Source organism: Emys orbicularis, chromosome 23 (assembly GCF_028017835.1).
Source record: "Emys orbicularis isolate rEmyOrb1 chromosome 23, rEmyOrb1.hap1, whole genome shotgun sequence".
Taxonomy (NCBI): domain Eukaryota; kingdom Metazoa; phylum Chordata; order Testudines; family Emydidae; genus Emys; species Emys orbicularis.
The window spans coordinates 10,431,937-10,456,802 of NC_088705.1; the positions used below are offsets into that span (position 1 = coordinate 10,431,937).

Sequence of the window (24,866 nt, forward strand, 5' to 3'; positions counted from 1 at the left end):
CCCTTTGTGGGAATTCCCACATAAACTCAGACTACCTAGAATAGACCCTGTGGGGTCTAGCGCAGAGAGAGTGAGTCTTCTCTGAATAGAGAGGAGTCAGATCTGAGAAGGAGCTGTGAGGTGTAAAAACCAGCTGCAAGTGCTGGGGAGTGGGAGTGTTAACCTGCTTAGCTGTGAGAATCGTAGACTGCTGCCTTCACTGCTCATCTGCCAGTGGGGCTTTAACCACCTCCAGCTCCTCCAGTCTGTGACTCTAAAACCTGAAGCCTGTCTCAAGTCCTCCATGAAGCAGTGTGTATTCCAGCAGCCTGCCATGCTCCCCTAGAGCCCCTGGTAACTGGGGATGTGCCATGCTCAACGGGATGGACCATGGAGAGGGACCCCAAGCTTCCTCGCATCTGTGCCTTTCTCACACTGTGGCTGCACAGGAAACACCGAGCGAAACCCTGCAGCCTGCAACTGCCTGCCCCTGGCCAGCTCTCCAGCTCGGTTAGTACTGCAGCTAGCTTGCTGGAGGACTCTCTGGCTTCAGCTTGTGTTTGTAACTGCTCAGTTCAACTGGACTGATGTTGGTTGGGTTAACAGTCGCTGCAATTTGTGGATGCAGCCTTCTGGGTCTTCCATCTTTCCTTTCCTGCAGGGTAACTTTGGCTTAATCACATTGGAGAAGGAAAGTTCCTTCTCCCAGGTATAAAGCCAGTTAATGCTACTGATCAGTGTGGTGATAATGCGCTTATTCTCATCTGGTTGCTGCGATTGTTCCTGCTGGCCGGTGTTGTGACTTGCTTACTATACCTGCTGCTTGTCTGGTTTGCAACTGAACAAGTTATGGAATCTGATCTTCTGACTAACGCTCTAAACAGTCATGATGTTGTCTTTCTTGCAGTAGTTTTATAGGTTAATGCACTAGACAGGCAAAAACATTTTAAAAACACCCTTTTTTATGGGGGAGCTGTTAGCTGAGCTCTAAAGCTTCATCTCAAAATGTGATCAATTTCGGTCTCCTTTCAAATGCCAATTTTTTTCCTAGTTCGTATATTCACTGAGCAGCTTTAGTTGCCAGGCTATCTATGCAAATCTTTCACTGCCTGACAGCCTTGAGAGCACAAGTATAGCGGTGAAAACCCATCTAGAACTAGACAAATTGGGGCTTATTATTGGCTAAATGTACTGAAGTTCAGATCATTCGCACAATTGTACTGTACCTCCATTGGAAGAACTTGGAACAGCAGCTATTGGGTGTACATGGAATTGTTCCAACCATACTGAGTCCCTCAGTTATAATGAAGGAATATAGAGGAGCATAAATGTCTGTGTGTAAAGGAAATATTCATTTAAAATGGATCTACTAGGCAGACAATATAACTTGGTAGTAAACTTAACCTAACCCAATCAGTGTCAATATTTTTTTTCTCCTTGCTGTTTTCATGAAACCCCTGTTTTTGTTTCTCTATTCTACAGTTGAGCCTAACTTTAATACTACTTCCTTGATGTTGAACTGGGTCATTAAGCTGTCCTGAATTCTGGTTATTTCTTCGTTCTTTTGTGTTAGTGGGAACGCTGTTGGCCATATCTTTTTCCTTTGATTATGAACAGCAAATTGTACTGCTGAGGTCCAGAAAAGTGACTCTGGCCATAAAAATAGTGTGCTGGAAATGAAACTCTCTACAGTCTGACTTGTCAGAACAGTGTGTGTTCAGTCCTAATGCTGAGGCTTATACTCCTAGACGGCAGGCTTTCTCCAGTACCTTTCATGACATTCCCCAAATAGCTTGGTGTTTCCGGGTCCTTTCTCAGGTTGGTTGGGTGTCATGCTTTAGCAACTGGGGGATACAATGTCATGGGGCCCCTTGCTCACTTCAGTCCAAACCAGGTTGACAATGATGGAAAGCTGTTCCTAGAGAATGGTTTTTCATTGGCATGGGAAAGGAGTTGGTGATTCAGTCCCTAGTGGACAGCTGCCAGCAATGTAAAAACCACAAACTCTGTTGACCATCTTATGGACAGTCTGCATAGAAGCTTAGGACTGCATTATGGAGACAATACCTTTCTTGCCTCTAGTTTGGTCCCTCCGGAACAGGGATGAGAGAGGCAGGAGAATGTCGGGGAAGTTAGTCCTGCTGCTGCTCTTGCTGGACCTGTTGTTGTGTGGGTAAAGGCTTCAGTTGGTACCAGAATTCAGTGTTTACTGTCAGTTTTGAGAGAACAGAGCTGCCAAACAATATGAAAACAAAAGCACTTCCTAGTCTAGAGAAAACAAAGCTCATGAGCTAGAAAGAAGAGGCTGCACTACTTCAGGTAGGCAACCACATCCTTCCCGCTTCCGGAGAACCTTTTCAGAGAGGGTGGAGGCAGCTCTGGTAAGGAAAGCAAGCTATTGCCCAAAGTACACGGCAGCTCCATCCTCTCGGGTGGTGGTTAAACTTGATTTAAATACTGTTCTATTTAAAACCTGTAGGGCCTAAACTGTACAAAACTGGGTTTTTACATAGGGTAGAATTGTTGTTTCTAAACCTGACTTAGTCAAGATGTTAACAGTCAACTAAAAAGCATTAGGAAGTCAGGACCACTTTTAAACGCAGTGTCTCTGAGCCCTGCTGTAGATTGGGTCTTCAGTGTGCTCCGGAACGTAATTCCCAGACCAGAGGTCCAGCTTGTTGAGTTTCCATTTGCTGGCGAATCTCAGGTGGAACCATGCAAATACAGATTTTTCTGGTTCACTGGCAATTCTGAAAAATCAAAAACAAATTTTAAAAAATGGAGTCAAACAATATTTTTTGTTTAGATTTTGAGAAATTTAAAGCACTTTTTACGGTAAAATTTAATGGAAATTTTGAAACAGTCACTTCAAAATAAAATCGAAATGTTTTTTGTTTAGAAAATGTCAAAACAATGTTTTGGAGGGCAGGTTTTGACATTTTTAAAGGCTTCTTTGACTGGAACAATTCTGAAAAACCATCATAAAATATTTTGGTGTTGCCAAATCTGCATTTATTTTTTATTTTTTATTTATTTTTTGGTCCCTTTAAAATATGTTTTTAGTCAAATTTTTCCTGGATCTAGTATTGGGTGCTTCGTTTAATTTTTAAAAATGACAATTATGAAGTCATTTGACTATAAGGAAAACTCCTTCCTGTTCTCAAGGTAGTTAATGACTGGCTGCTTTGAAGCATGAACGCTTATGCCCCTCTTTTAATCTTTGTAGATGTTCTGATTCATGTAAATGTCTAGGGCTTTTTCAATTGAGCTAAACTCTTGGCCTCAGTCTTGTGGCAGGGAGTTCCACCGGACATTTTGTTTGCGAGGTGGGGAGGGACATGTTAAATGTTGTCTTTTTAATGTCCTTTGTTGCCCTGTGTTCTATCTTTTCAAAAAAAGGTAGATGGAAGGTAGTGACTTACCTTCCCTCCACCTTTCATTATTCTCTGATCATGTCTGCTCTCGAGCTCGGTAAAAGAATGTATTTAAACAAATCATGTGTCAGATACAGACCTTGGCTTCTCTATCTCCCAGAAGAGCTGAGGCTGTAAAAAAGCGTCCTTATGTGCTCAAGATGCACTAAGACTCCTGTGACAGAGCTACTCAGATTGCTGAACAGATGGGGTTCTGTGTATCTGACTTGCCAGCCACGTCCTTGTTGTATGACAACAATGCCGCGTGTTGGGATTTTTAGTAGTATAAACATTATTGCCACTATTGCTTTAAAAAAATTGCTTTCAAAACTCTTATGAAATGCAGTTCAAAGAAACTGAACTCTGTTCTTTGGCTAGAAGCAAAGGAGTGTGGCGTTTGATAAGAGAGTGAAATATTTGCAAGGTGCTATGCTATTTGCAAGTCCTTCTAGTGATTTTGCCCTGGAAGTTGCAAGCAGGAGATGCTTGTGTTGTGGGATCAGTTCTGGTTCCCAAGAGCTTGTAGTCGTACTTGAACAGATGAGGCTTTTCCTCTGCTCTGGAGGTTAGTCTTCCTCATCCATGTGTTTTTTATTTCAGGATGAAGGTATCGTGAAAGAAATTAACATCACACACCATGTGAAGGAGGGCTCTGAGAAGGCTGATCCTTCGCAGTTTGAACTTCTCAAAGTTCTGGGCCAAGGCTCTTTTGGCAAAGTGAGTTTGCTTCCTACTGTATCTTTATATGTCAATTAAATCTATTTTGGGGCCAGGATGATGGGAGAAGAGCAACTGGCTACATGATTCCCACGAGCTCACAGCTGGAATAACAATTTGACTGAGTTTCTTCTGAGACCGGATGCTGCTGTGGGTGCAGTCTGCTCCAAGAGGTCCACTCTTGCAGTCCTTGTGTGTGCAGTGCTCCAATGGGCGCTAATGAGAGCTCTGACAATGAAGAGGGTGGAAGGAGCGATCTTTGCTTATAAATGTAGTAGGGCTGTCAAACGATTAAAAAAATTAATCGCGATTAATCGCACTGTTAAACAATAATAAAATACCATTTATTTAAATATTTTTGCATATTTTCTACATTTTCAAATATATTGATTTCAATTACAACACAGAATACAAAGTGTACAGTGCTCACTTTATAGTTATTTTTGATTACAAGTATTTGCACTGTAAAAAAAAAAATAGTATTTTTCAATTCACCTCATACAAGTACTGTATGCAATTGCTTTATCATGAAAATTGAACTTACAAATGTAGAATTATGTACAAAAAAACTGCATTCAAAATCAAACAATGTAAAATTTTAGAACCTGCAAGTCCACTCAGTCCTGCTTCTTGTTCCACCAATTGCTCAGACAAACAAGTTTGTTTACATTTGCAGGAGATAATGCTGCCTGCTTCTTGTTTACAATGTCACCTGAAAGTGAGAACAGGCGTTCGCATGGCACTGTTATAGCCGGTGTCGCAAGATACTTACGTGCCAGATGTGCTAAAGATTCATATGTCCCTTCGTTCTTCAGCCACCAGTCCAGGGGACATGCGTCCATGCTGATGACGGATTCTGCTCCAAAACAGTCCACATCAGTGCGGATCAAAGCACGTTCATTTTCATTATCTGAGTCAGATGCCACCAGCAGAAGGTTGATTTTCTTTTTTGGTGGTTTGAGTTATTTAGTTTCCGCATCGGAGTGTTGCTCTTTAAGACTCTGAAAGTATCCTCCATACCTCGTCCCTCTCAGATTTTGAAAGGCGCTTCAGATTCTTAAACCTTGGGTTGAGTGCTGTAGCTATTTTTAGAAATTTCACATTGGTACCTTCTTTGCATTTTGTGAAATCTGCAGTGAAAGTGTTCTTAAAATTAACAACATGTGCTGGGTCATCATCCGAGACTGCTATAACATGAAATATATGGCAGAGTGCAGGTAAAACAGAGCAGGGGACATACAGTTCTCCCCCAGGGAGTTCAGTCACAAATGTAATTAACGCATTATTATTTTTTAACGAGCATCATCAGTATGGAAGCATGTCCTCTGGAATGGTGGCTGAAGCATGAAGGGCCATATGAATGTTTAGCTTATCTGGTACGTAAATACCTTGCAATGCCAGCCAGAAAAGTGCCATGCAAATGCCTGTTCTCACTTTCTGGTGACATTGTAAATAAGAAGAGGGCAGCATTATCTCCTGTAAATGTAAACAAACTTGTTTGTCTTAGCGATTGGCTGAACAAGAAGTAGGACTGAGTGGACTTGTAGGCTCTGAAGTTTTACATTGTTTTATTTTTGGAGTGCAGTTATGTAGCAAAACAAAAATCTACATTTGTAAGTTGCACTTTCATGACAAAGGCCAGGTCTACACTAACCCCCCAATTCGAACTAAGGTACGCAACTTCAGCTACGTGAATAACGAAGTACCTTAATTCGAGCTTACCTCGGTCCACACGCGGCAGGCAGGCTCCCCCGTCGACTCCGCGGTACTCCTCTCGCCAAGCAGGAGTACCGCAGTCGACGGCGAGCACTTCCGGGTTTGACTTATCGCGTCCAGACAAGACGCGATAAGTCGAACCCAGAAGTTCGATCGCTCGCCGCCGAACTACCGGGTAAGTGTAGACCTACCCAAAGAGATTGCACTACAGTACTTAAGTGAATTGAAAAATACTTTCTTTTGTTTATCATTTTTATAGTGCAAATATTTGTAATCAAAAATAATATACACTTTGATTTCAATCACAACGCAGAATACAGCATATATGAAAATGTAGAAAAGCATCCAAAATATTTAATAAATTTCAATTGGTATTCTATTGTTTAATAGTGCGATTAAAACTGCGATTAATCACAATTAATGTTTTTGAGTTAATTGCGTGAGTTAACTGCGATTAATCGACAGCCATAAAATGTAGGTATTCCATGTGACAAAGCAACATCCAGCTGCTATCCGATTGGCTCTCTAGCCATGTGGCTGGATAAAGAGAATTTAGGGATTCTCTGTTACTCTCCCCACCCTCCTCTCTCAGATTACTCTGTATATGGGTGACTATCCAAGGCTTCCACTCACTTGTACGCATGGTCTTTTTTACCCTTTATGGAGGGGGAGGGAAGTGGCACCTAAACTCTCTTCTCTTTCAACCCATGAATAATCATCTCTAAAAACAATCTGCTGCATACAGTCTTGAGACTGGCCAATATTGCATTGGTCAATAGCCCGGATATCTCCATGGGTCACTGAGGATCTGACTAGGATTCTGAGCTCCATTTCTCATGCTGCCAAGAGAAGTGGCCACTCTCTAATAATGAGGCCCCATTTCCCTGCCTGGATCCAGCCACTGTTGTATATGAGGACTTGGTAAGGAGGGGAAGCTGCCAGGGATGGCATTAATCATGAATGCCTGGGAGTCAGTCTTGCTGCCAAAGCCACATGTCAGCAGGAAGTCTCCTAGTACAGTGGGGCACTTGGATACTCCCTGAGTCTGATCTAGTCTGACATGGTACCAAGGGTGGTGACTGGTTCCTTGGTATTGGGGAGAGGCTTTTTTTTTTTTTTTTTTTTTTTTCTTAATAGGCATTGCTTTCAGTTGTGACGGTTGGAGGAAAAAAGGTGTGGTGAGCAGAGGCAGGAATGCTCTAAGGGCAAGCCTGCTTTGGAGATGGGGAGCAGGAAGGTGAAGCATCAAAATACCCTCCCCAGGAGACTCTGGAAACCTGTCGGCTTTTGCTTGCGGAGCTCAAAGCGTTGAACTTGCTGACCCTGCAGTTCGCTGCTGTTCTGGAGTCGCGTGGGGGTTTATTTGCTAGTATGCAGTAAAATTCTATCCAGACGACTTTAGTCACAAGTTGATCTCTCCTCCTGTGTATGCAGGTCTTTTTAGTAAGAAAAATCACCCCACCAGACAATGGCCATCTCTATGCCATGAAGGTCCTGAAGAAAGCAACCTTGAAAGGTGAGAAGGGCTTTCCGCATGCTGATCCACATCTGCATCCCCAAAATGGAATGAGAAGTCGTGCTGGGAAAACTGCACCATTCTGTAGTGATGCACCCATATCTCCCCACCGCTGACTGACTGAGGTGGGAGAGAGTAATCAATGCTGCTCCAAGAAGGAAAGTCTCTTCAGAGCTGGGAATGGGGAAATGTCGAGCTCAGGCACAGTTTGGCGAGAGCTAGTGAAGCCATGAGGCTGCAGGCAGAGCCCTGTAGCTGGTGTCAGGGTCACTGTCCTGTTCCGAAGTGTCTGAACTGTGCATCTCTCTCCACAGTGCGCGATCGCGTACGGACAAAAATGGAAAGGGACATCTTAGCTGATGTGAACCATCCCTTTGTGGTGAAACTGCACTATGGTGAGTACACAGCTAGCTTCAGGCCAGAGGAATGCCAGAGCCAGTGGGTGGCAACAGCCCTGAATAATTTCTAATTGTCCATGAGCACTACCCACTATGCGCTACTGCAAATGCAGTGCATTGCCCGGGGGAGCTGTTCCCTAGGTGTCCAGCAACAGATTCTTGTTGAATGTGCTCAAAGCATTTTTCTCAAATACTGTCTGGAAGGGTTATGCCAATAGCAGTAATATGGGAGGAGCCTTCATCTGTCAAGTAGCCCCTGTTCCCCTTACTTCCTAGATTGTCTTGTTGTCTTTCTAAGCACAATCCCCCTAAAAATGAACTGTTCCTCTGATAGGATCTTGGTCCCATGCCCTGCCTGGTTATTGAATAGGAAAATAGAATAACACAGGAGAAGAGGATGAATTTTAAACCCTTGGGCTTTGTGTGTTCAGTACAGTTCTATCTAAGCACAGAAGAGCAGGCGTAGCAGATGCACCTGAATTTGTTCCCTTTTTTAAAGCTTAGTTTTGTCTTTTCCATGCAGCCCCTTGGACCCGATCTCCCCTCCCTTCCATTCCCCACCCTCCCTCCTAAGTTCAGAATTCTGAGCTCTCCATTGTGGGTGGCTCCAGAGGCAGCTGGTGCTTCAGTTACCAAAACAGCAGGGGGGATTTAAGAAGGCAGAATAACTACGTGTGCTAGAATTTGTCCCCAGGGTTAAAACTCCTACTCCTAGGAAAGGTATCGTGGGAGATTTATGCACTACAGTGGTCGGCACCTCTTATTTCTCCTCTGCAAAAACAGCTCTTCCAGTAAGTCACTGCCTCCCAGCAGCATGCATTGATTAGGCACCGATTTCAAGGGAAGAATGCCACCTACTCAGTCACCAATGCCAATTCCTGCAGCGCCTAAGTGTTCTTGGTGATCTCCCATCCCAGTGCTGACTTTGCAGGTGATCTCATTTTGACACCCAGTCACTAGCCATATCTGTATTAAGCCTAGTGGGAAAGTGGGGCATCTAGAAACCTAAAGCCACCCAGCTTTGGGGGGTATCTGACATTGCCAAGCAGTCAGGGGTAGAAGGGCACTGATTCCTGCTCTGGCCTATGTTTCAGCATTCCAGACAGAGGGCAAGCTCTATCTCATCTTGGATTTCCTGAGAGGAGGAGATCTCTTCACTCGGCTTTCCAAAGAGGTGAGCATGCCTTGGGATCTTGCTGTGCTGTTCATGGCGCGGGCATGTTCAACTCTACCAGCGTAGGCAATAGTGAGTGCCTATTGTAGAGGACAACTGGTATTTGGAGCACTGTTCTCCAACTCATCAGAACAGAAAACAGTGGCTACATAGATGAGATGAGCCCTGACTAGCTACTGCTGTGTAAAGTGACAGAGATGGGAACCAGTGACTCCCTTTCTCTGTCCTGCTGCAATGTAGCGGCTTAATCAAACTGATTTGCTCCTATCGAGGAGGGGGCAAGGAAGGAGGCTAGGGATGGGGAAGTTAATCTGCAAATTAAAGTGACAGGTAAAGATAATTGGAGAACAATAGCTGATGTAAATGAAAATCCTAAATTAACATCAGCTCACTGCTTAGCAACCTCTAATTGTGCTGTTTAATCTCAGGGTAGCAGGAAATACAAGTCTGAAGGGGTGAGTGGCTGGGTATGTTGGGGAGGGGATGTTTGTGATGGGGAACAACTTCATGGTATGTTCTTGGGAGGCTGATTTCTTATAACCCAGGTGTCTGTCTCTCCTCTGTCCCTCAGGTAATGTTCACTGAGGAAGATGTGAAGTTCTACCTAGCTGAGCTGGCTCTGGGGCTTGATCATTTACACAGCCTGGGAATCCTCTACCGAGACCTCAAACCAGAGAAGTATGTATAGCAGAACCATACGCTGCCTCCGATTTAATGACAAAGCACTGGGCCAGCTCTCCTGCAGCTCAGTCTCACGTCTGTAGTCTTTAAATGCCAAAGTGTCCTCCTGTTAAGCTGAGAAATGCACGTAGGCTGGAGTAATGAGTAGCAGTAGCCTAAATCTCTTGTGTGGAAAGAGAGAAGGAGAAAAATGCTCCAGCTTTCTCCTTCCCTTCCTAGGCAGTCGGGCTGGGAACACTGGGCAGCACGCTTGCCCTGTCCTGGGCTAAGAGAGCACCTCGTGCTAGTCTACAGCTCCCGGCTGACTCTGGCAGTAGTGGGCTATATAGTGAGCAATGAACAGTCCTCCAGGGGAGGGGCTATGCAAAAAGCAGGGCCTCTGCAGAGACGCACATCACTTGTGCAACTGAATAGTCCTTGCACAGAAAACGTTTGGGACCAAGTTCACATGAAGCCTGAGGGTTGGGCTCAGAGTCTTGCACATCACATCAGATGACATAGACGCAGTCAGACAGAGAGAGAAACAGACCAAGATGGATTCCAGGGGAGTATGGAAGAGTAGGGCAGTTGTTTCTGCCAATAAATAAATAAATAAATTAATTAATGGAGATATCCTATCTCCTAGAACTGGAAGGGACCTTGAAAGGTCATCGAGTCCAGCCCCCTGCCTTCACTAGCAGGACCAAGTACTGATTTTGCCCCAGATCCCTAGGTGGCCCCCTCAAGGATTGAACTCACAACCCTGGGTTTAGCAGGCCAATGCTCAAACCACTGAGCTATCCCTCCCCCCCAGACAGACTTCTTTTTAAACTTTGCTTTTTCGTGCTGACCCAAGGACTCAGATTCTGTATTCTAGCTGACGAAAATGCTGGCTTGCTTGGCAAACAATAGGGGTACTCCAAAGAGACTATATAAAGACTCGGACATCAAACCCTCCCCCCCGCTACCCCCCAGTAGTGCCATCAAAGGAAAAGTAGGGGTTCTTCAAATCTCCTCTGCTGTAATGCTTACAAAAAACTTAACAGTTAAGTTGCGGGTGTGCTGGGGCAGCTGCCTGTCATGCTGACCAGTGTTGTCTCATTGATTCCTTGTAGTCCTCGGTCTGTCCACCTGTTGTCTCTTGTCTTTATACTTAAATTGTAAGCTCTTCGGGGCAGGGATGTCTTTTTGTTCTGTGTTTGTACAATGCCTAGCACAGTGGGTTCCTGATCCAGGACTGGGGCTCCAAGGTGCTACAGTATTGCAAATAATGGAGTCCTTGCACAAAGCATCCCTGTTAGGAGGGAGAGTGTAAGTGGCTGGAGGAAAATGGGGCCGTTCTCTTTGCATCGTACATCTTGATGAAAGGGCTAAACCATCGGGGCTGAAAGTGGTGGCGCTAAGATCTGTTTCTGGGGTTCTTAAAGCTTTTTAACTAGCCTCTCAGGAGCAGAAATAAGTGCTGGTTCACTTGTTAGCGTCTCTATGTTACGGTAATGATCATTGATGTTTACACACCTGTCTCTCTTCTCCCTCTCATAGCATCCTCTTGGATGAAGAAGGACACATCAAACTCACAGGTAAGGTGACTCCAAAAATTTTGCACTACAGCAGACTTGCAACTTGAGATACAGACATTCTTCCATGCCTGTGCTCTGTTTGTAGAAAGTGGACATATGTTCATGGTTTTTCTCTTTTGTGTAGATTTTGGTTTGAGTAAAGAAGCCATTGACCATGAGAAGAAAGCGTATTCCTTCTGTGGGACAGTGGAATATATGGCACCAGAAGTTGTGAATCGTCAGGGCCACACCCACAGCGCTGACTGGTGGTCATATGGTGTATTAATGGTATGGTATCTAACTAGCATGTTTGAAGCCTAATTTTATGGTGGCTCTTTAAATGGTAGCTCTGGAGAGATGATGTAATATCTCTGTGCATTATAGTGTATCTCTAACAGAGAACTATTGAACTGGGAAAGATCTAATAGTCACTCCAATGTTTTCAAGCTCCCATATAAGTTACTCTGCCCAAAGCAATCAGTAGTGAAGTGTAACAAATGTCACAGGGATCAGTTACATTCATAGCTGTCGAACGTAGAATTTAGATGGTTTCTGACAGTCTCTCACGACCGTCACATTTTGTCTCATTAAGACAGCTTAAGTTTCCTGTTCAGATACTTTCATTCCAGACTGGAAGTGATGCTAGTGTTCCTTGTTTGGATCTAGAGCTGCCACCTGGTGGTCATTCAATGCATGGCCTTTCAGCTCTAAGGTGTTCTTTGAAAGACTGTATAAATTACCATTAACCATATCAAGGTTCAGTGTTATAGGGCTCTCTGCCTAAAGCGTATTAGGATCTGCTGCCCCTAGAAACTCTCGCTCAATCATTTAACCTTCTCTCTTGCTCTTCTTTCTAGTTTGAGATGCTCACTGGCTCCCTGCCGTTCCAGGGAAAAGACCGTAAGGAGACAATGACATTCATTCTCAAGTAAGAGGAGTTATTCTTCAGTGTCTCTGCAGGGGCAAAGCTTGCTGCTCTGCTTCTAGGATAGGGTGACCAGATGTCCTATTTGTATAGGGACAGTCCCGATATTCAGGGCTTTGTCTTATATAGGCTCCTATTACTTCTCGCCTCCATCCTGATTTTTCTTACTTGGTATCTGGTCACCCTACGCTAGGACATCAGGAATTTTGCATCCTGGGGATTATAACAGTTTAATGGCATTAATTTGCAAGTATTTCTATAAACAGATTTACGGAGGGCACAGTATTAAAATGCTGAGCAAAAAACTGACTCTATCTCACATACTGCAAGGAAAGACGTGGGAAGCTAGGTGGCAGATGAGCTGCAGTCAGCGCCTGTTTGCTTGTTTTACTTACTCATAGTTAATTGCACAATTTTTTTTTTCTTTCCAGAGCAAAGCTGGGCATGCCTCAGTTCCTGAGCTCTGAAGCACAGAGTCTCCTGCGAGCTCTTTTCAAAAGGAATCCAGCCAACAGATTAGGTAAGACATCCGGTGTTACATTGTTTCTGGGAGCTCCAGGTGCAACGTCTTGGCTCCTATTGTCCAAGTGGGTCAGATACATTTGGATTTTGGCTAGGTTCTCCCACACATCTCAGCACAGCTTGACTCCTAGTAATACCCGGTCACATTGCACAGTGGATTATAGCCTTGCTTATGTCGTTAGCAGTGGAGTGGGTATATACAGTAGCACTAAATCCAGAGTGGTGTCTGTCTTCCAGGTTCTGGTACAGATGGGGCAGAAGAGATAAAGCGTCACCCTTTTTACTCCACCATTGACTGGAATGTGAGTATTGAACCTTTCTTTGCTTAGATATTGGATTCTACATGCTCTCAAACTTGCATACCAATGAAGGGGAGAGGCATGAGTCACTCGACTGACTTAGCTCTGCAATAAAACAGATGCTTATAGAGTGACCAGCAGTCAAAAGGCTGTGTCCTGTTGTTCATTAGCTGTCAGAGTCCTTCCCCAAAACAGTGTTCACACAAAAGGAACGGGAGTCACCTGGACGGCTGAAGTAGGAAACTGAACAAAAATCACGTTTGTCATAGCAAATACCCTACATGTGTGAATTCAGATCAAAATGAGACCATCAACCATCTCTTGCAGTGGAAGGACGTGGAAGCTAATCTGGGATTTAGCAGGAGAGGGATGGCTTCGGAGGTACTGGAAAATATACTTGAGGGACAGGAATCTTTGGAAGGAATGGATCTACAGTTTGAAAGACAGAAATTGTCCTAATAGAACAATATCTGGCTGAAGTGATTGGGCCAGGATGGTTTGGTGACTAAGACTGGAACTCAGGAAATATGGGTTCAATTTTCTGCTTTACCACAAGCTTCCTGTGTAACTTCTGAGCAAGTCACATGATCTCTTGGCAGCTCTGTTCCCCATCTGTACTCCGGTACCTTGCCGAGGTCTTCTGAGGACTGGCCAGTTAGTGCTTGAGGCATTCTGATACTGTGGTGATGGAGGTTATAGAAGACCTCGAAAGGTTTTAGAACAGACCTCCCATGATGCTGGCATAGTGTTCCTCTCAAACTACACCTCCACCCCGATATAACGCGACCCGATATAACACAAATTTGGATATAACGCGGTAAAGCAGTGCTCGGGGGGGGGGGGGGGGGGCTGCGCACTCGGGCGGATCAAAGCAAGTTCGATATAACGCAGTTTCACCTATAGCGCGGTAAGATTTTTTGGCTCCCGAGGACAGCGTTATATCGGGGTAGAGGTGTATCTTCAAGTAGCAATTCAGAAAGGCTGTGGGGAGGAAAAAACTCCCTGCCAGGAATTCCTCTAGCTCTTCCTAGATGTAGCTTTCAGGCCCAGCATCTGATGCCAGAGTGAGCAGAGAAGACGCAGCAGACCCTGGTGGCATAAACTAGTTCCTGGATAGTTGGCTTTTTAGCACCCTGGAGGTACAAGGTTTTTTTGGCTCTTGGTAGCAGATGCCTAGGGAGGAGAAATACTGCAAGCTTCTGCCACAGAAGTGACTCAACAGCTCCATGGAAGGGCCTTCCAATGAGAGTCTTTAACTCTGACTGAGCTGTAGTTATACACTATGCTACCAAGCAATTTCTGGCTTGTAAAGTTTCCTCCTCATGGCTTCTCTTTCCTGGTAAATCCATCCCCTTAGGAGTGTTTGGGAATGTCTGCTAATTGGGACATCTACCTGTGGGGGATGGTTTGTTGAATGGCATCCTTGGCGTTTTGTTTTGCAGAAGCTATATCGCAGGGAGATCAAACCACCTTTCAAACCTGCAGTGGCCCAACCAGATGACACCTTTTATTTTGACACAGAGTTCACCTCTCGTACGCCAAAAGGTTTGTGTGCACCCCAGCAAATAGGAAATTGGGACAGGATGCTCTGGCTATATAAACACATGGTACTGGGGTGAGGTGTATTACACTGACTCCTATTCCAGCAGGACTAGGCCTATCCTCACTGTAAAATGAGGAACACTGACTTCAGAGGGTTACAGCTCTCGACAAGGGATGGGTGGTACAGAAGTAAATCTGCAGGGGGGTCTCTTGGGTAAATGGTCTATTCAGCATGCGGTGTGGCTACTGTCTAGAATAGGGAGTAACCATAACCCTTAGTATGCGAGGGGTAAATTGTCAGCTACTGGCAGGCTGCTGCAGGACCACTCTTTTTCCTGACTTATTCCAGATTCCCCTGGAATTCCCCCGAGTGCGGGGGCCCATCAGCTCTTCCGAGGGTTCAGTTTTGTGGCAACTGGATTGATGGAGGATGGCATGGTCAAACCTACCCAGGCACCTCTGCATTCTGTGGTACAGGTAAGGGGACCGGACCAAGGAAAGACCTTTCTTAAACTGCAATGATAATTCCAGAAGCCTAGCGCGTGTCGGCCAGACCATGAGGGCTGATAAGTGCCAGCCTGGCGAAAGCCTGAGGGCAAGGCTTTTTCCAGTGGAAAAGGAGGGATTTCCTCTTGCAAACTCCCTGACCAGTTCCCTGGTGGATTCCAGAGAAGTGTGTGAATTTGTTCAATGGCTTAGCCAGGCCGTGGAGGTGAACAAGAGGAAGGGCAGGGGAGAAGAGACACAGCCTATAATGGGCCAAGGTAAAATGGCCACATAACCTCCTGTGGAGAGATCAGACTTCAACACGCTACAAGATTAAAGATCCTGGATGGTTTGACCCAATCGCACATGTTTACACACAGGACCAGAGGGTTCATATCCTGCTGGGGCCAGCTCAGTCCTTCATCCTGCAGCAGCAAGTCAGTTGAGTCAATGTAGCTTGCAATGTGTGGGGCTTTCGGATGAAGGGGCCTATGATTTTCAAAGGGGTTAAGGCAGTTATGTGCCCAGATTTCATTGAAATTAAATAGGATTTAGATGCCTAGCTCCCTTAGGGGCCTTTGAAAATTACAGCCTTAAAGACCAAGGTCCTTTCGGCTTTGCTTGGATGCTGAAGATCCTGTGACTCTTTCCAGAACTTCCCCTGGCCGGTGAACTGTTCAGCCAAGGACACCAGGGCACTGCCCCAACTCTGTGCCATGTGGCTGCTGCCCCCCACCCTAGAGGTGGCTGCATTTCAGCGGGTGGTAGCTCTGGGCTGAAAGGCACTCTAGAAATGTGACTTGCGTTTGCTCTTCCCTCCCCCTCCCTGACAGGGAGAATAAGAAGCTGTGTGATACAGCGGGTAGCAATCAGTCAATCCGTCCTCCATTTTGTTGGTGTACAGATACTGTGGTATTTCCCTAAACTAACTCTTTTTTTCTTGTTTCATTTCTCCATTCATCCCACTGTAGCAGCTGCACGGCAAGAGTCTCCAGTTTAATGAAGGCTACGTAGTGAGGGAGACGATCGGTGTGGGCTCCTATTCAGTGTGTAAACGCTGCATTCATAAATCCACCAACATGGAATATGCCGTCAAGGTTTGCAGTCTGCCATCTCTCTCTCTCATGTTCACTCCCACACTCAGGTTTCCTTTTTTTCTCTAGTAACAGCCTCTGAAAATAAAATGGAGCTAAGTGCCGTTGTCCCTGCAGCTCTGCGCTATCATGCAAGAAGCCAGGCTGGATTTCTGGGCTGGGGGTGCTGGGGAAGCGACATTCTCCTTTTGGGAGAGGGAAGTTCGGTACCACACATTACTTTTCAGTCATTGCACTTGCTGTGCTGGGCTTTAGGGATTCCATCGAGTGCTTCTCAGCCTGAAAGAAGGCTGATGTGGTGCCCCATGTGATCATGGGGATGTATAACTGGCAGTAAAATGAGTTCTGGAAAACCAAGACAGCAGGAGGTGGGGAGTGGAAATAAGTTTAGAATCTCAACCCCGGCTAAACTGTGCAGTGCTCCACCCATTGTTTCTCTATGCACACAGCTCTGTCCTACCTGCCTGGCAGAAGGACCCCAGTCCTGGTTAACACTTACCTATGCTCTCCTGCAGATCATTGATAAGAGTAAACGAGACCCTTCTGAGGAGATGGAGATCCTCCTGCGGTACGGGCAGCACCCAAACATCATCACCCTGAAAGATGTGAGTGTAACCGTGTTTAACTTGCACCTAAGCAGAGATGTTGTCTCTGAAAGCACCGGCCTGCCTGCTGAGGCTGACGCTGTTGCTCCTGAGAACCCGCCCAGTAGAATGGTGGCAGGTCTGGGGAGGTGTCAGAGCTCCCCAGCAGTGTACTGGGGGAGATGGAGGATTTCTGTAGAGCTTGTGGTAGAACTACTAAAAGGCTGCTTTGGAAGCATCCCGTTGGATGTGCATTGTGGTTTCTGATACCACCTGATTGCTACAAGTCCTAGCTTAGAGCGTCTGTCTCTCTAAAGCTATAACATAGTTCACCATAACACAGCTACTTTTCCCTTGAAGTATCACTGAATTTATTAGTACACAGGAATCTTATGGGACTGAGCACCCAGCGTCTGTGGTGCCGGAAGGTCTTTCAGCAGTGAGAAGCACTTCTTTGGTCCATGCTCCATTCCTTACCTGATCCCAGGCAGAGTGCACAGAGCATTAAACCAGTCTGTTCCCGCAGCACTGCCTGGTAACAAAGGCTGGGGTAGAGGAGTCCCTCCACTTGTGAATCAAAACTTGGCTCTGCTTCAGCTTTTTACAGAGCTTGTGAAAGTCCCCTCCAACTAGATCTGCATGAGACTAAACCGCACATAACACATGCAGGAAATGACTTTAATACGGCCATAGGGTGCGTGGCTGTAGGCAACTCTGCCCCCAGGACGGACGGACGGACGTGTGCGTGAGAGAGAGAGAGAGATCATTATTGTTTTAGGAACTAACCCCTGCATATCTGGTTTGGCAGGTGTATGACGACGGGAAGCATGTTTTCCTCGTGACTGAGCTGATGAGAGGAGGGGAGCTGCTGGACAGGATCCTCAGACAGAAGTGTTTTTCTGAGCGGGAGGCCAGTTCTGTGCTGCACACGATCTGTAAAACTGTAGAGTATCTGCATTCTCAAGGGGTGAGTATGGGAGGCTGAGATGCTGACTGATCCCCTCACAATCAAGTGGGAAGCAGGCAGGCACAGGGCTACTATCCTGCCCCTTCTCCAGGAAGTAGCTGCCTCTTAGGATACGTTTCAGTCTTGAGGGAGGCCAGGCATGAAATCTAAGTCTGTGTCATTCGCTTCACCTGCAGCCTTGCGTGCAGCTGCTAGAGGAGTGTGACAGCAGCACCTGCTGTTGTTTACTTCACAGGTAGTTCATAGAGACTTGAAACCCAGCAACATTCTCTATGTGGATGAGTCTGGAAACCCAGAGAGCATTCGCATTTGTGACTTTGGCTTTGCCAAGCAGTTGAGAGCTGAGAATGGCCTTCTCATGACCCCTTGCTACACTGCGAACTTCGTGGCCCCCGAGGTAAGCCGCTCGTGACCTGAAACTCTCCCTCTGTAGCTCTTGCTGTCCTCCATCAGGCTGTCGTTCTCTGCCAACATTAGTTACCAGCTGAAATGTTGGCCAGGGCTGGCTCTGGCACACTCTGCCAGCAGGGCCCACTTTGAGGAGCGGGCAAAAGCAGAAATACTCTCCCAGTATTGAACTAATGGAGGCAAGTTTTGGGACTAGGTTTCATACCTTCCTGCTTCTTTTCTTTCCTACCCTCTATCTATTGCCTCCTCATGAAGTGGTGGCACAATTCAAAACCAAATGATTCTGTCGGCTCCCTGTCCTAGTCCGGAAGTTATCCCCTGATTTACTTCTCGCTCCTGCAATCTGACCCCTTCTCTGGGTTCCTTAACAGACTTGCTCTGTTGGCGGGGCTTTAGAAGCAGTGACCCTCCATTCTCAGGACAGGGTGGGTCACTGGCTTGCAAACAAGCCCCTCATTTAGGGGGCTGAAAAGCCAGTGTACTGGCCACCTAATTCAATGAGTATATCTAGGTGTCAGAGAACTGGCTTCTCTGTAGAACTAATATGCAGAGTGTGATTCTGTTAGTGCCTGATTCTTTTCCATGGCTATTTTGACATAACACATGGGATGTTTCCTCTTCATCCATGAAACCAAAGCCAAATTGAGTCCCAACCTTCAGTCCATGACCCTGACAGAGCTGTAGAAAAGTCCGGCATGCAGGCAAAGGGGTCAAACCAATGCTCGTTGTCTGACAGAGCAGGAACTCTTAGGAAAACTGACATCTTTCCCTTGGCTTATTCTGCACAGGTACTAAAACGTCAAGGCTACGATGAGGGATGTGACATCTGGAGTTTAGGGATACTCCTCTATACAATGCTGGCAGGGTAAGTATCTGCTGCTCTTATGGTGGGGATGCGTTTAGCACCGATGGTTGTCTGGGTATATTGCTAGTGGGTGTGCCCTGCTGCAGAGGCCATATTGCCCTTATTGACTATCATTCACTCAGATTTCAGTTTTGCTCGGTTAGAAGAGGAACCTGCAAATTTTCTGTTTTTCAGATACACTCCTTTTGCAAATGGGCCCAGTGACACTCCAGAGGACATCCTGAGCCGAATAGGCGGAGGGAAGTTCACTCTCAAAGGAGGAAATTGGGACACAGTTTCTGAGGCAGCCAAGGTAGGGTCTGGTACCTGAATTAAGTCTGTAGCTCAGGTCAAGTATAGACCGCTGCTGTGCAGCCTGTTAAAATAAACCTCTCTACTGCTTTCACTTTTTCCTCCCCCACCATGTGGGTTCAGTAGCTCCCATTTCACATGCACATTTTCCTCCAAAACCGGGGCAGCAGTCTCTACGTAGGGTGCTTCACCATTTTGCAATTAGTGCTGGTATGCAATACCAGTCTATAGTGGCCCATCCATGGCCATTGACGCTCATCCCCATCTTCTGTGCCCAGGCTGATAGCTGCTATTCCCCAGGATAATGAACTTCTAAGTCTGGCCTCTGAATGAGATGAACCTCTCTCAGATGGGTTTGCACCACCTTTCTGAAGTCTAATTCTCTGAATGCTTGCTCCAGGATCTGGTAACAAAGATGCTCCATATTGATCCTCACCAGCGCCTGACAGCCAAACAAGTCCTGCAGCATCCCTGGATAACCCAGAAGGATAGGTTACCCCAAAGCCAGCTGAGTCACCAGGATGTACAGCTTGTAAAGGTATGCATTGTGGGGCTGTGCCTGGCCTGTGGTGCATTCAGCGGTGCCCTCTTGCTCCATCACCACCTCTGGGTAGTGGGTAGAGCAGTCTCAAGGTGGGGGGAGTAGGGTGATCACGACAGGACATCTGCTGCCAGGGCAAAGGGATAATCTGGGGGAAATTGCAGTGAGAGGGGAATGGTTAGTAAGTACAAGGCAGAAACTAACTCCTGCAGGCCAAAGAAAGACTTCTGATTACTCTCTCTTCTAAAAAGAAGCCAGTTTCTAATATGCTGGCCAGTAATTTTCAGTAGGGTACAGAGATATTTCTGCCTCCCAGCTATTCTGGGTGGATGCAGTCCCATGACAGTCCAGTGACCGTTTTTTTGTTTTTTTTCATTCTTTTCTCCCAGGGAGCCATGGTTGCAACATACTCTGCAATAAACAGCTCCAAGCCAAGCCCCCAGCTGAAGCCCATTGAGTCATCCATTCTGGCACAGAGGCGGGTGAAGAAGCTCCCCTCCACCTCACTGTAGTGGGAAACCTGGGCAGCCCATGGCACCGCTGTGCAGTGCTGTCACTCGTGACATTGCACAAGCTGCTGAAGATGGGAAGCAGGGAAACGGGCAGGAAAACAACGCGTGAAAGGAAGCCCATTTGCAGACTGTCTTCCTCCAAACCACGGCAAGGCCAAGTGCCTTTTTCCTTCTGAAAGACTAGCTCTTCTCTTCGTGGACTCGCCTGTCCTGATAGAAGTTCACTGTAAAACCTTTTTTTTTTTTTAAAGTGTAAATTGATACAATTTTTAAAGGGATCCATTTGTGTATATGAGAACTAGAATGTATAATCCGTGTAATGATGTCACTAAAGAGCAGATCTGATTTGTCTTTTCCTGTGAAGGGCCAGACCTTGATTGTAGACACATCACCTTTCACAACTGATTTGGGGTTCAGGGCTGGTGCAGCTGGAAATCTGACCTTTTTTTTTCTTCCCCTCAAACTTTTTGTACCCTCCCCAATGTCAAACTAGCAGCTGTTCTTTCCAGAACCACCTGTTAGAGAAGTCGCCCCATTTTTGTGTACAGCTTGTAAAACCAGTTCTTAAATTTCATCCTGTAGGTTTTGGTTTCCCTCAGAAGCCACATGGCTGCTGTACGAGTGCATCAGCCATTTTAAGCACCTACTTGGTTAAACTGTTCCAGATACCTGCAGGGTCTGGACCATTCCTCCTCTTTCCCCCAGCATTCATTCAGGATTCTGTTGGATGAACAGAAGCTGATAGGGAAGAAATATTCTCTGTTGTGAAGTCAAGTCTTTCTGGGTTGGCTTTGGTTTCTTTCTTTTTTATTCCTGTTTCACTTAGCACCATCCAGGAATCCATGATGCAAAGCAAAATCTTTTTCTTTTTTAATTTAATTTTGTTCTATGGCTGGTAACTCAGGGTTTCTGTCTGAACTTTATAATAAACATGTCATTCAGTTGAAGTTATTTTACTGACTGAATGTTCACCCATCCCTTTAGCTACAGAATAAGCTATGCTAGTCACTGCTCCTCTCTTTAAAAGGGGGATGATGGTACTTACCTGCCTTTTGTAAAGCGTTTTGACATCTACAGATGAAAAGCTGTGTGTATAAGTGCATCTCTTCTCCCCAGGCGTCTCAGTGATCGGGGAACACAGTGCTGCTAACAGCTATATTATGCTCAAGTTTAGAACTCACTCTGCAACTGAAATCATTAAGATTAATTGTAGGCTAAGGCACTAATCAACATTAAGGGTGGCAGAATCTGGCCTGTAGAGGGGAAACTCTTATTTACAGGAACTAAATATCACAATCTTAATAGAAATCAGCCCTCAGAGACTACTTCTAGCCCTGTTCATCTGAACTTTTTGAGTCTTTCTGAACCCTTAGATATTGTGGTATTGAGACATGGATTCCTAGCTGCTTTGTATATCCTGGGTGCCTCCCTCCCTTTTGTGGGTGGGTGGGTGTGGATCTTCAGTGAGAGAAGCTGGGGAAATCTTGAAATAACTGTACAAGGATGTAACAAGGATGGCTTCCAGGACTGAACTGAGCAACTCTCTTCAGTGTGTCAATCTCAGCTGTGTTCACTGCTCATGAGAACAGAGAAGTGCCAACTTTCCTTGGTTTGCCCCAGTGCACTCTCTAATGGGGGCCCTCCAATTTAATTTTCCTTTTCCTTGCAGCAATCCAACAGCACAAGTACCTTTCCCCTTTCAGTTACTCTGACTAGCCCCTCACCCTTACCATCTATTCTGAAGCCTTGCTCTTGAGCTGTCCACTCGCTATTCCCAGCAACACAGGTACATCTATTAGGGTATGTCTACCTGGGGAAATTGACCAGCATAGCGATAGCAAAATAATTATTCTACTATTGCTATGTCATTTTAACTCCCCCATACTTTGGAAGTTGGAAGCAGAGTAATTAAGCTGGAGTAAGAGTGACTCCAGAATAATTACTCTGCTTCCAACTTCCAAAGCATGGGGCTGTTTCACAATGGCATGACTACAGTGAAACAGTCATTCTGCTCTAGCTATGCTGGTCAATTTCCCTGTGTAAACAGAACTGACTTTCCTCAGGGACATCAGAAGACTTAAGCAGTGAGGTCAATGGAGTTGTGCCTGCTTACAGGTCTGAACTTGGCCTTGATCCATAGTTTAGTTGGGGGTGGTTTGGAGTCCTTTGCATGTAACAGCTTCTTTAAAAATTCTTTTCCCTTCTGGTTTGTCTAAGGTCTGGCACACCCTGGTGTGGTGTCTCTTGTATCCATGCCAACAAGGCTGCCTTATGTTACTACTCCTCCTCCTCTGTGCGTCAGCGACTGTATCAGTACAAATGTGTACAGAGTTAGGAATCAGATAAACTGTTTGGCGCATGGGGCCGCTCACCTTGAATTTTTGGTATGTTGCCCAAACTGTTAGGTGTAGACGATATCAATTTATTGACAACAAGAGATTGAAACATAAATGTTCTTGGAATGTAGAAGATACTTCCCAGCCAACTTTGGGGTTGAAACTTTCCATTCTAACCAGCTTGAACGTGTTTGAAATGCTGCTCATGTTCACCACTTGCAGTGAGCCTCAGAACAACATGGAGGGTCTAGAGCAGGTCTAGAAACCAATATTTGTCCTGCTTGAATGGTGGTCTAACAATCACAATTTCATGCAGGTCATCACATGTGTACTCTGATACAATAGTTATTTAAGCAGGATGGACACCGAAGCCTTCACAGAATCCTCTCCACAGGGATGCTGTTGTATTAATTTATATGGAATATGGGGGCTAAAGGTGTTAACATAACCCAGTCGCTGTCCAACATTTAAATAGCATGAAACAAGGTTCAGGGTTTGGTATACAGAGACATCAGCCACCTTTAGACATGGAAAGATACAGAAAAGAAGGAAAAACAGTGCATTTGAAATGTGAAGTATTACGTAAGGTTTTCATTTTAACAACATTTCTTGTTCCCATTCCTTTTCCCTTTAGCTGGAGAGAATTTTAGAAGGAAAACCCACTTTGTCTGACAGTCTCTTAGACGTATTAAAGATGGTAATAACTGTCCTTTTGGGAAAAAAATAGAAGTTAGCTCAGGTGAGCTGGAGCGGTTCTTGAAGTCCAATCCCATTTTCTCCCAGCTGGTGGTTGGGATCTAGCTGGACCTGGTGGGGCTGGCAATGTTAGCTGGGTCCCGCTCTCTGGCCTGGTCTGGTCAGGACAGCTCATCTCTCAGGATTAGGATGATGAAGGTCCAGGGTCCCAGGAGATGTGGGGAGTGACAGCGTGATGGAGAAGCTCATTTCACTTTCCTCCATCTGTTGTTCTGTATTCTGCCCCAAAATCTTTCTATAAGGATCTAAAAGGAAATGGGGGGTAGAATAGCCCATCCCCTCATTATTTTGTCCATCAAATAAGCCTAATATCCAACACCCCACTTTTCATTCATTAATTTCCAGCCCCACATCTTGTTTTAACCCAGCATGATTTCAGCATTGGCCTGGAGTTATATCAACATGGCCTCTCTTGTTTGCAGTAATTTAGTCCCTGTCTGTTTCTTTTGCACCTGTTTATAACATTCATTAATGAAAACAACTTGACCTACTTTCCATCAACACTTGTTAAAGTTATCCTACCATCTTTTAAACGTCTTAGAATTGAGTTTACAATTAGGGAAAATTTGTAGGCCCAATTGTCACAACAGTACTTGAGTCAATCCTACTGGCCTGACGGCTGAAAAGCAGTGGTAATCCACCAATTTTGGGATAATGGTACATACAGCAATGGGCATTCAGTATGTGCAAGGAGTATCACTTAAGGTAGCTGAGGATACCCTACTATTCATTGCCTAACTTGCATATGCAAATCCTCAACAATAACCCTGAATTTAACTGCCTTGCTAACTTGATTCCAAAGTACTTTTTGTATATCTCAGCTCCATACCCCTTGAAACTTAGATTCTTCTTCGAGTTTCCTCTGCATATTCCCACTCTTGGGACATGTGCTGACCATTGTTGTTGCATAATGAAGCCTTATACTAGTAGTGCCTGATCCATTGCTTGTATGCCCCTCTCTTCCCCCAACTCTCAGTATCTGAACATGTTCTGAGGGCGTGGTTATAAAGGCGGCACTGCAGGTGTGGCCACCTCAGTTCTTTCCAACAGCTACCACAGACAGATGAGTGCCTTCAGGATTCAAGATCCTTATTGATTTACATAAGTGCCTTGCTTCTGTCTGTAAATAATTAGATTAGTATAGTGTTAGGTTTAGCTGTTGAGAATGGCAGATCCAAAGAGCAAGAAGCACAGATTCAAGTGATGTGCATCGTGTCTTGCAGTTTTTCCAGCCTCATGCTTAAGATGTTTAGGGAGGGACACTCTTTCTCAATGCACTCACTCTGGGACATTTACACTGAGAGCTAAGAAGGAGAGGCAGAACAGACTTTAGGCCCTCCTTTTACATGAATCATTGTTGGCAAAAAATCCAGAACCAAGAGCTATAAGACTCCAGACAAGGAAAACAAAAGAGCTGGTTTGACTCAGAAACCTTTGGGTTCCAAGAAGCAGTCCTCGTCAAAGTCTTCAGTATTGACACCAAAGTTGAGATAAGAGATATCTGATTACAAACACATCTGACTCTATTCCAAAAAGGGTTCTGTTGTTGAAGGAAAGGCGTATGGACAATTCTTGAACTATGTCTGAATCCCTATGGAACTGAGGT

The 24,866-nt window shown here is 45.3% G+C and overlaps 1 protein-coding gene across 1 annotated transcript; it reads left to right on the forward strand.

Moving 5' to 3' along the window:
- The first annotated feature begins 243 nt into the window (after window positions 1-243).
- On the forward strand, window positions 244-21,115 carry RPS6KA1 (ribosomal protein S6 kinase A1). The gene is made up of 21 exons (XM_065421830.1): window positions 244-489; window positions 3,993-4,109; window positions 7,260-7,341; window positions 7,656-7,736; window positions 8,834-8,913; window positions 9,485-9,591; window positions 11,116-11,153; window positions 11,278-11,420; window positions 11,990-12,060; window positions 12,489-12,577; window positions 12,817-12,881; window positions 14,321-14,423; window positions 14,770-14,897; window positions 15,878-16,003; window positions 16,516-16,605; window positions 17,393-17,551; window positions 17,787-17,948; window positions 18,748-18,824; window positions 18,999-19,116; window positions 19,516-19,653; window positions 20,046-21,115. The coding sequence occupies exons 1-21, from the start codon at window positions 370-372 to the stop codon at window positions 20,166-20,168; spliced, it is 2,217 nt and encodes a 738-aa protein (XP_065277902.1). The 5' UTR covers window positions 244-369; the 3' UTR covers window positions 20,169-21,115.
- Window positions 21,116-24,866: the final 3,751 nt, after the last annotated feature.

Excerpts from the sequence above, each read along its gene's own strand:
- RPS6KA1 (XM_065421830.1), top strand. The coding sequence starts at position 370 with ATGGAGAGGGACCCCAAGCTTCCTCGCATCTGTGCCTTTCTCACACTG. Across the intron at positions 7,737-8,833 it reads TGTGGTGAAACTGCACTATG|CATTCCAGACAGAGGGCAAG; the intron begins GTGAGTACACAG and ends CCTATGTTTCAG. Across the intron at positions 19,654-20,045 it reads AGGATGTACAGCTTGTAAAG|GGAGCCATGGTTGCAACATA; the intron begins GTATGCATTGTG and ends CTTTTCTCCCAG.